This window comes from Leptonychotes weddellii, unplaced genomic scaffold (assembly GCF_054177405.1).
Source record: "Leptonychotes weddellii isolate Sample4059 unplaced genomic scaffold, ASM5417740v2 HiC_scaffold_3367, whole genome shotgun sequence".
NCBI classification, from domain to species: Eukaryota; Metazoa; Chordata; class Mammalia; order Carnivora; family Phocidae; genus Leptonychotes; species Leptonychotes weddellii.
The window spans coordinates 2,193-12,629 of NW_027936032.1; the positions used below are offsets into that span (position 1 = coordinate 2,193).

Below are 10,437 nucleotides of genomic sequence, written 5' to 3' on the forward strand. Positions count from 1 at the left end.
TCCTTTGATATACTTTAAAAACATTCTACTTTAAAAAATCCCACTTATCCTAATGGTGCTAAAGAGGTTGTTAGCACAAGCAAAGTTGGAAAAAGTGGGTGTCATTGGGGTGCTGTGTGTACTTACTATCAGAGATGATTGAGAAGACCCTTCGGATTTGGATTGACAATTTATACTCATATGATTATGATAAAAAAGTAGAAACTAAATGTGAAATTGATCATAAAAATATATGCCATATCTGTAAAATACTCTAGTGATTGAAAGTTTAAGAAACTAGGGGCACCAGGGTGGCTCAGTCGGGCTAAGCATCTGCCTTTGGCTCAGGTCATGATCTCAGGGTCCTGGGATCGAGTCCCACATGGGGCTCCCTGCTCAGCGGGGAGTCTGCTTCTCCCTCTGCCTCTGCCCCTCCCCCCACTCATGTTTTCTCTCTCGCTTGCAAATAAATAAAATCTTTAAAAAATAATAATAAAATCTAAAAAAAAAGAAAGTTTAAGAAACTAGCTTGAAGCTATGCCATGTCCAGGACTTTTCTCAAACGGGTGTGGAGTGGGTGACAATACGTATTTGTATATGTGGAGTGTTTTGTTTTTTAAAGAAGTCCTTGATATCCATTGACTTACTTATGATTTTACTCTTTTGCAATAAGTAGAATGCAGAAGAATATTTGGATGATTCTGATTCATTGGTGTTTTATTGATTTATGGAAAAGGGTTGTCCGATTTACAAAGTATTTGGTAGTTTATTTCCTTTTGCTTGTTATTACCTTATTAAAGTGGCCTTATGATATCTTTCTGGGCACTGCTATGAATGCAAGGTGAAACATTTGAGAACTCTTCACTTGTTAATACTCGGCCACTATAGTGCCCATGTTTTTGAGAAACATGCCACGTTCAAATTTGAATATGTTCTTCACAGTCTCAATGGAGCCTTCATCTAGTGGAGGCTTCCTTTGGCTTCCAGGCTGCAGAAATTTGCGAATTGTGGGAATGTAGCTGATTCTGGCCTTGAATTCCTAAAATGCAGAAGTATACTATCCATGAGAAGAGAATATGGCAAAATAGATAAAATATAAATGATGCATATTTTTGCATGTGACAAAGTGTGTCAAGATTATATTCCTCGTGGTTGGTAGAAACGGGGGATGAAGTGGAATTTTCATACATCACGTGGCATTGGTACATGTAGCGATGCTACCCTTGTACAAAGCAAGTTAGCAATATTTCTCAAGAACCACAAAAATGGGGCGCCTGGGTGGTTCAGTTGGTTAAGCGACTGCCTTCGTCTCAGGTCATGATCCTAGAGTCCCCGGATCGAGTCCCGCATCGGGCTCCCTGCTCGGCGGGGAGTCTGCTTCTCCCTCTGCCCTCTTCCCTCTCGTGCTCTCTCTCTCTCTCAAATAAATAAATAAAATCTTTAAAAAAAAAAAAAAGAACCACAAAAATGTTCATAGGCTGTAACCAAGTGACCCCATTTTTCAGATTGCATCCTAATGATACTATCTTAAATGTGGAAAAATGTATACCCATAAAGATGCTGTTGCAACATTATTCATAAAAGCAAAAATTCCAGAGTATCCTGATATATAACTAATAAATAGAAGTCCTTATGTCATAAGGATTTTTCCATGTCGTTACGTAATCTTGGAAAGTACACCTTTAGGTGGCTGCATAAAATTCTACCCAATGGATGTGCCTTCATTTATGTAGACCCTTCTCAGGTATTGAATATTTAAGTTGTTTATGATTTTCAGCATTTAAAATAAGGTTATTCTGAGCACAGCCCATGGAATATTATATAATCATGAAAATTTTCAAAAATAGAAGACTGTTGTATCCAAATGAGGCGGACTACATAAAAATACCCAAATATGCTTATAACATAATGTGAAGTGGGAAATTGAGGCTGCAGAATTACCACAACTTGGACAACAACTATTTTAAATAAGCATATCTTTATTTATTTTATTTTCTTATTTTTTAAAAATATTTTATTTATTTATCTGACAGAGAGAGAGAGCTAGAGAGGGAACACAAGCGGGGGGTAGGAGAGGGAGAAGCAGACTCCCCGCCGAGCAGGGAGCCCGATGCGGGGCTCGATCCTAGGACGCTGGGATTGTGGGTCTTAGGACGCTGGGATTGTGACCTGAGCCGAAGGCAGACGCCTAACGACTGAGCCACCCAGGTGCCCCAATAAGCATATTTTTAAAAGGTTAGCAAGGGGGGGCGCCTGGGTGGCTCAGTCGGTTAAGCGTCTGCCTTCGGCTCAGGTCATGATGCCAGGGTCCTGGGATCGAGCCCCACATCGGGCTCCCTGCTCAGCAGGGAGCCTGCTTCTCCCTCTGCCTGCTTCTCCCCCTGCTTGTTCTCTCTCTCTCCGCCTCTCTCTCACAAATAAATAAATAAAATTTTAAAAAAAATTAAAAAAAAAAATAAAAGGTTAGCAAGGAATCCACCAACATAGCAAAGTGTTTTAGAACTCAGGCCACAGAATCAGTCAGGCCGAGGGTTTCATCCCGGTCCCCTCACCTGCCGACGTGTGACTTGAGGGAAAGTTATTTAACCTCTTGGAGTCTTTACCTTTTCACTTTGAGGATGGAATAGCAGCAATGTGCCTTCAGTGCTTGGTACAATGCTTGGCACCTAATAGGAGTATAGTTGATGGCTATGGTTATTGTTAAATAATGGCTCTGTGAGGGTGATATCTTAAATCTTTTCCCGTCATTTTATTGAGGTTCTGCTACATTCAGGGCAAAACCTTTGAGACTGAAGGCCTGCCAGAAGTCAGCCTCGGATCCCCATGCTGGTCCAGATGAAGCCTTGTCTGCTTTCCTATGCCCCCTTATTTTTAAATTTACTACCTTATATTGAGGTTATCTGTCGATGTGCTTATCTCGCCCACTAGGTATGTTCCTTGAGGGCATCTTTGTATCTTTAGCACAGGTCTTGGCATAAAGAAGCTAGGAGGGTCTTCAATAATAATGAATGACTGGTTGAAAGAATAAGTGAATGATACAAACTCGTCCTTCCTGCAGTTCCTGGGAGTTAATTTGGATAGCATTACCTGTAGCAGAGGGAAACCTGCGAGGACACTGGGTTTGCACTCTTCAGCCATTAAGATGACTTCAAGGAGCTGTGTATCGGCCCAGCTCAGCTGATCGCCCACAAGGAAATCTTGCTCGTGGTCTCTTAGAGCCTGCATGACAGTTGAGAAGAAGGTAGAGGATTCAGGGGCATACCCAGCAGATAACTTAAAGTCAGGGTGATTTGGCAGAAAGTCTTCTAGAAGTTTAGAGACCTGGCTCCTAATCTTGGGCGCTGGCCAGCTGTGTGAGCACATATAAATCCCATCTCTGAGGGCTTCAGTTTGTTCATCAAAAGAGGTGGGATAGCCTGGATCCTCCTGAGTATCCTGAACGCTGGAAACAGCCTGATCTCACACACCTTTGTCTTCTTTTCATTACATCCCCTGCACCTATTCTATGAACATTTATAGAATAATTTTACCCCCATAGCCTGGATTGGTGGTCCTCCTGGGCTGGGATGATAATTCTCTCCTCACACCGTCTCAGGTCAGGATCCTTATTAGGATGCTGCTCTATGTGGGAGAACATCGTTCTCACAGGGACCCACACCTTCTACAAGCAGATTTTCTTCTAATAGGGCTCTGACTTATAGGTCACTTTGAGTCAAAATCAACTGAAAATAAAAGGTTGGAGAAGAAGGTCACTAAGGTATTGTCTAGCGCTCAAACTCTCTGATTTTGTGATGCTTGGACATGGGATCAGGAGTTAGAGAGACCAGAGTGTAGGCCCTAGTGTGATTAGTTGTATGACATCAGGCAAGTTACCTTGCTTCTTTAAGCTCTGGTTGCTTCGTCTGCAAAATGGGGATAACAATGGCACACCTTTCATGGAGTTATGAAGATGATGTGGGATCATGCATGCAAAATGCATGGCAGTGCTTAGCACATAGTAAGCACTTAGCAGAAATGAACCATCAGATGATTAGCTCTGTTTTGGTGATGATGATGATGTTGATACTATTTTTAGCCACAAGAAAAGTCTCTTTTCTTCATAGTATCTCACAACAAAAACTTAAGTCACTGGGAATAGTGATGTTAAACATTCATTCCATTGTCTATATTAATAAAACTATAAGAAAAAAATTGCTTAAATTATATGCTAATTATAATGGAATAGATTATCTTTTAATTTCGAAGGAATGATACCAAGAAAGCCTGAGGTATAGAATATTCATATTTTGATTCACCTTCCATCTTGGACCAAGGGGACTGATACCTCACTAAATGTAATTAGTGGAAAAGTATAACCTAGGAAGTTAGAGAATCTATAACCTACATTAAATACATAAATATAAGGGGCGCCTGGGTGGCTCGGTTGGTTAAGCATCTGCCTTCAGCTCAGGTCATGATCCCAGGGTCCTGGGATGGAGTCCCACATTGGGCTCCCTGTTCAGCGGGGAGCCTGCTTCTCCCTCTCCCACTCCCCCTGCTTGTGCTCTCTCACTCTCTCCCTCTGTCAAATAAATAAATAGAATCTTTTAAAAATAAAAAATAAGTAAATACATAAATATCAAACAATCCATATGATTAGGCTATAAAATTGTTGATATGATAAATATATTCAAATGTATGTACTAAATCATTCAATTAGAACCATTGTTACTCAACCTAGAAAGGATGGATTAAACCAGCATTGCTGGTGGGTTTGGAAAACTGATATCTCATTTTTACCAAACCCTTAACATTTTTCATGATCCTTTCATATATTGACTGATATAATGAACACATCTTGACCTTGAGGTCAAGAGCACTGATAACCAAAGAAGTCATCCAACCCTGTGTTAGGGCTGGCACTAAGTATTTGCTTAAAGCTCAAGTTTCTCAGACATTATTTTCAGCTGTTAAAAATGCAGAGACAGATGAAAAATAGTACTATTTTTGGAACAATTGTTTTCTTAACATTTTGAATATTGTATAGAATTCTGATAAGCCTTATAAAGTACCCTGAGCCCTGGTACTATCCAGTGTATTTTAGAAGTAATATCCATCCTTTCCCCTCACTCCACCTCTCTAATTAGTGTGGGATTTTTCCTTCCTAGAATCCTCTTTTTTGGGGTGCCTCGGTGGCTCAGTTGGTTAAGCGACTGCCTTCAGCTCAGGTCATGATCCTGGAGTCCCAGGATCGAGTCCCGCATTGGGCTCCCTGCTCGGCGGGGAGTTTGCTTCTCCCTCTGACCCTCCCCCCTCTCATGCTCTCTCTCTCTCATTCTCTTTCTCTCAAATAAATAAAATCTTTAAAAAAAAAAAAGACTCTTTACTCCAGAATTAAATCAAGCAACTGAAATTCTGTCAGCACTAGAACCACAAATATTGCTGAAGTCATGCATGAAATCCTTAAAAAAAAATAAAATGCAGAAGACCGGAATGAGAGGGAGGAGAGCAGACTTGTTTTGTAACTACAATTGAGGGGAGAGTTTTGCTTTCACAAAGTGTTTTGGGGATCTTTCATCCACCAATGAAGTTCTCTACTTTTTTTTTTTTTTAAAGATTTTATTTATTTATTTGAGAGAGAGTATGAGAGACAGCACAAGAGGGAAGAGGGTCAGAGGGAGAAGCAGACCCCCCGCTGAGCAGGGAGCCCGATGCGGGACTCGATCCCGGGACTCCAGGATCATGACCTGAGCCGAAGGCAGTCGCTTAACCAACTGAGCCACCCAGATGCCCCTGAAGTTCTCTACTTTTAGTTTAGTTCTTTTTCTCCCCCTTGATCCAAGTCACAGGGCAGGGCAGAAGTTTGTCGCTTACCTTCTCATAGACAGGGAAGAATCTTGTAGTGGCTCTTTCAAGGATGTATTCAAGATTCATCTTCTTCTCTCCAGGCAGGGACAGTGGAAAGAACATAATCATGTCGCTCAGGTCCTTCAAGCCCTCTACATACATGTCAATCCTAGAGAAGCGGTGATAATTCGAAAGAGTTGCAGATAAAGGAACCATCATTTCAGGAGCCAAAGAAACAAGTTATCAGTGCTTCGCGCCACCTGCCTCTTAGCAGTTATCTCAGTGTCCCATGATTTAAAATCAAGTATTTCTGCCTGCATGCTATTCCTTTGAGATATTAAGATCAATTTGAGAAACAGAAAAATGATAGGACTAGAGTGTGGGAGCAGTTATGTGGGTGTGAATATCAGCCGTATGACGTGAGTGCTAAGTAAAACAAAGTATTACAATAATCCTAAAGTAATAAATAAGGCAAAGATCATATTTGGCTATTTAAATGTTATAATAAAAATGAAATTGCCCATGTCTATACAGGTTGAGGAAGAGGTAACCAGGGACCTCTATGCTGCCAACAACATCTCCATCTGGATTGACGGTTCTCATACTTAGTAGAACAATTCAAGAAGGCACAGAACTTACTCCACAGGTCCCCCTTGCCACCACTCACATCTCTGTGCCAGAATGAATAGAAAAAGAGATATTATGTTAGACAAGGCACCATGGCATAGTGAAAAGACCACTGGTCTGGGCATTGGGAAACCTCTGTCCTGGTCCAAAGGGAGTCCCGTAATGTTTTGGAGCCATGGTTCTTTTAACTTTAACCTAGAATACCAACGAGTATCTTGAAAGGGCCTCCAATTCTTTGCTACTTCTGCCATTGAGCCATGTACAGGGTTAATCTGGATTAACCCATTACAAGGAAGTTATCAGAGGCCAGAGTAAGGTCAAACATTCCCGGGAGCCACTTCGCTCCCACTGGCCAAAGGTAGGACAATTTGAGCATAAATAAGAGTAACAACTGAAGTGAAGTGAAACACGTCAAAGATATTTAAATTGATGTGCTCATAGTGACACTAGAACCATAATGATAATTAATTGGTAGGATACAGGTGAGCCGACTCATTTGGAAAATTGGTAAACAAAGGTCTCTCATGTCTTTCCTAGAGGAAATTGTACTCCAGATAACCAGATAGTAGATGAAGCAAAGTTTTTCTTTATAGAAGTAGCACCAATGGCTGTTAATATCATAAAGAATAGACAAGCAGACATTTTTTGCTTCCTGATTTGGAATGCGCCAATATCTATGAGATAGTCTTGCAAAAACCACTAGAATTTGAGTCTGTTAAAACCTCTATATCTAACAACCAATTGACAGGAAACAGAGACAGAGGAATGTGTTAAACTGCACTGCAGGGATGCAATCAGCAGAAATTTGGCAATTAGAGTCCGTTAGAAAGCAAGAGAAAGCTTATGTTAAGATTTAAAAATACAAGATCTATTTCAAAAATTTTACTGCATTAAAAATTTGAAAGTTCAGTTTCTGAAAGTAAATGTGTTCTTTAAAACAATGAGAAATTTATTTAAAACACACCTCCTTTGGTAAAAATGGACTATTTGTTGGTTACTGACTAAGGGTTTTCTAATTCTGTGCAATAATTTGCAATTGAGGGTTGCTGTTTTAACATTCTAAGACACGACAATGTTTTGCTGGTTTCTAGACAGGTCTGCCCATTGCAAAAGGACAAGTGTGTATGTGAGAATTAAGAATGTCTGGGACCCTGGGGCGGGGGACTATCTGGTGTGCCAGAGCCTAAGGAGGTGGTTTCCAAAGGCTACTTCCGGAATCAATTTCACAGGGTCATGCTCCCAAATTTGTTCTTGTGATTTACCCTGTGCTTTACTCCCACCTAGTGGAGGGAAACACAGATTTCACCAGAAAGAGGCAGAAAATGAAATAAACTGTAATTGGCCATGAATTGGTAATTGTTGAAAGTAAATGTGTACACCGGGTTTATTTTACCATTCTCTCTCCTTTGATGTGCATGAGATTTTTCCATAAGAAGTTAAAAAACAAGAATTTTCAGTGAATCTATCAAGAACTACATATGATTGCTAACATGACTAAAGGTTAGATTTCGTTTAAGTAAGAAATAATTGCTGTGACCAGGCTTGTTCCTGCAGGTTCCTTCCATACAAGTCGTATTTTGCAGCTAGGTATCTTAGGATAGCTCCGGTTTCTACCAAATTCATCCCATCGATTTCAACCATGGGCACTTGTTCATACATCAGGTTCCACCTTTAAATGTACAAAGGAAAGTTGGGTTCTGTACTGTCCCTGATGGTAGTAACTGAGTCTTCTTTAACTCTTAAGGTGCTATAAAACGGGACTACATAATTAAATATGATTAAAATATTTTAGAGACTAATCCCAAAGCAGGAATATGTATGCATTTATTCACAGAAAGATGTGGAGAGTGCAAGACTTGAGGCTGAGTCCTCTGGGAGATACAACAAAGTGCAGACACAGAAGCTTTCTTTCTGGCCAAGAATGTCCCTTTCTCATCACTTATTCTCCATTCCTGTGGCCTCCCCGCTGGCTAGACTCTCTTTCCCTCTGAACCATCGTAATAATGACCTAGCTGTTAACTCAGCCCTCAGATGGGCCCTCCTTTTTTTTTTTAATTAAGCTTTTTAATTTTAATTCCAGGACAGTTAACGTACAGTGTTCTATTAGTTCCAGGCATACAATATAGTGATTCAACAATTCTATATATCTTACGCAGCGCTCATCACTGTTAAGTGTGATCTTAATCCCCTTCACCTATTTCAGCCATTTCCACCTCCCCCCAACCCCCACCTCCCAGTTTGTTCTCTATAGAGTTAAGAGTCTGCTTTTTGGCTTGTGTCTTGTTTTCTTTGTTCATTTGTTTTGTTTCTTGAATTCCACATATGAGTGAAATCATATGATATTTGTCTTTCTCTGACTGGCTTATTTTGCTTAGCATTATACCCTCTAGGCCGGTCCATGTCATTGCAAATGACAAGATTTTCTTCTTTTTTTGGCTGGGTGATATTCCATGATATGTATATACCACATCTTCTTTATCCATTCATTTATTGATGGAAACCTGGGCTACTTCCATCATTTGGCTATTGTAAATAATGCTGCGATAAACACAGGGTGCATATATCTCTTCAAATTACCGTTTTCATAATCTTTGGGCCACTACCCAAATAGTGGGATTACTGGATCATAGGGTAATTCTATTTTCAACTTTCTGAGGAAACTTCATACTGTTTTCCACAGTGGCTGCACCAGTTTGCATTCCCACCCACAGTGCATGAGCGTTCCTTTTTCTCCACATCCTCACCAACACCTGTTGTTTCTTGTGTTTTTTATTTTAGCCATTCTGACAGGTGTGAGGTGGTATCTCATCGTGGTTTTGATTTGCATTTCCCTGATGATGAGTGATGCTGAGCAGATGGGCCCTTCTTATCTACTCCACATGCACTGCCTGCTTGTTTTCCCGGAGTCATTCACTGGGCTTAAACCTTTCCATTACTCCTCTTTGCTTACAAGACAATAATATTTAACCTCAACCTGGAATTCGAAGCACTCCTTGATATTTGCCTCCATGTACTTTCGGCACGTTATTCCACACCACTCTCCTATGTGAACCAGAGTCCCAGTGGCCTCCCATCAGAGAGACAGCTCTTTGTTTTGGTCTTACTTTTTCAGTCTTCCAGGAAATCTTTGCATTACACAACAGAGACTTGAGAGGGCAATGGTTTAATTTAAAAGAATTCTACTCTCTCTGCCTCATCTTCCCTCCTTCTCTCCCTCCCCCCATCAGTCAGTCTGACTCTTCCTCAGAAGGGCAGCAGTAAGGATGGCACTTTTCCCACTTTTCCTTAAGTTAAGCCAGTTCTCTGGACTGATTCCATGGCAAGAACATCCTGGTTTTTCTGCACTTGCCACCAGGTTTAACTGTCAGGACATTTTCTGCTCCCTAATTGCATCTCTCAGGATCCAGCTGGGAGACAGAACCATACTGGTTTCTTTAACCATACCAAGTTACAAAGAAGACAACTAGGTCCTGGAGCACTGAGAGGCAACAAAAAGACAGTACATTATCATGAAGGTGACAAATGCAGAAAGTAAGTATCATCCCTAGGGCTGAGGAAACAAGGAGATGGTGCTGAAATTATTACAATTTAGAAGCTGGGGGGGCTCCTCCCACTTTGAACACTCATATGCTTGTTGCAAGATCCAAGTACTGCCTTCCTGACATAGAGATATCGATAGATACTGCCTACCTAATCTTCTCGGCTCTTCGAACGTGTGTGTGTGTGCACGCATGCACACGCATGCGTGGCTCTCAGAGATGGAGAGACCATCTATCTCATCCTTGGTCTAATGCAGCATGATGCAAGGCTTTTTTTCTCACCTTGGATCCGTTTCTCAAATTCCTCACGTGTTTCAAAAAGTTCTTCTTCAAACTAAAGAATGAAAGAATACAAGAATATGTTATCATTTTTACTGTTATTTCTTTTGATATCGTGGGAAAAGAGTGAAATAGAAATAAAAGTTCTAACCACCAAGGGAACCAATATTTCAACTAGTTATTGAAC

At 40.7% G+C, this 10,437-nt stretch overlaps 1 protein-coding gene across 1 annotated transcript; it reads right to left on the reverse strand.

Moving 5' to 3' along the window:
* Positions 1–699: 699 nt before the first annotated feature.
* LOC102739441 (glutathione S-transferase-like) lies at positions 700–10,305 on the reverse strand (the record flags this gene model as incomplete). The annotated part of the gene is made up of 6 exons (XM_081810701.1): positions 700–1,018; positions 3,067–3,198; positions 5,833–5,974; positions 7,970–8,101; positions 9,877–9,910; positions 10,254–10,305. Coding segments are annotated over 6 exons (663 nt in total), but the record flags the coding sequence as incomplete, so codon positions are not given.
* Positions 10,306–10,437: the final 132 nt, after the last annotated feature.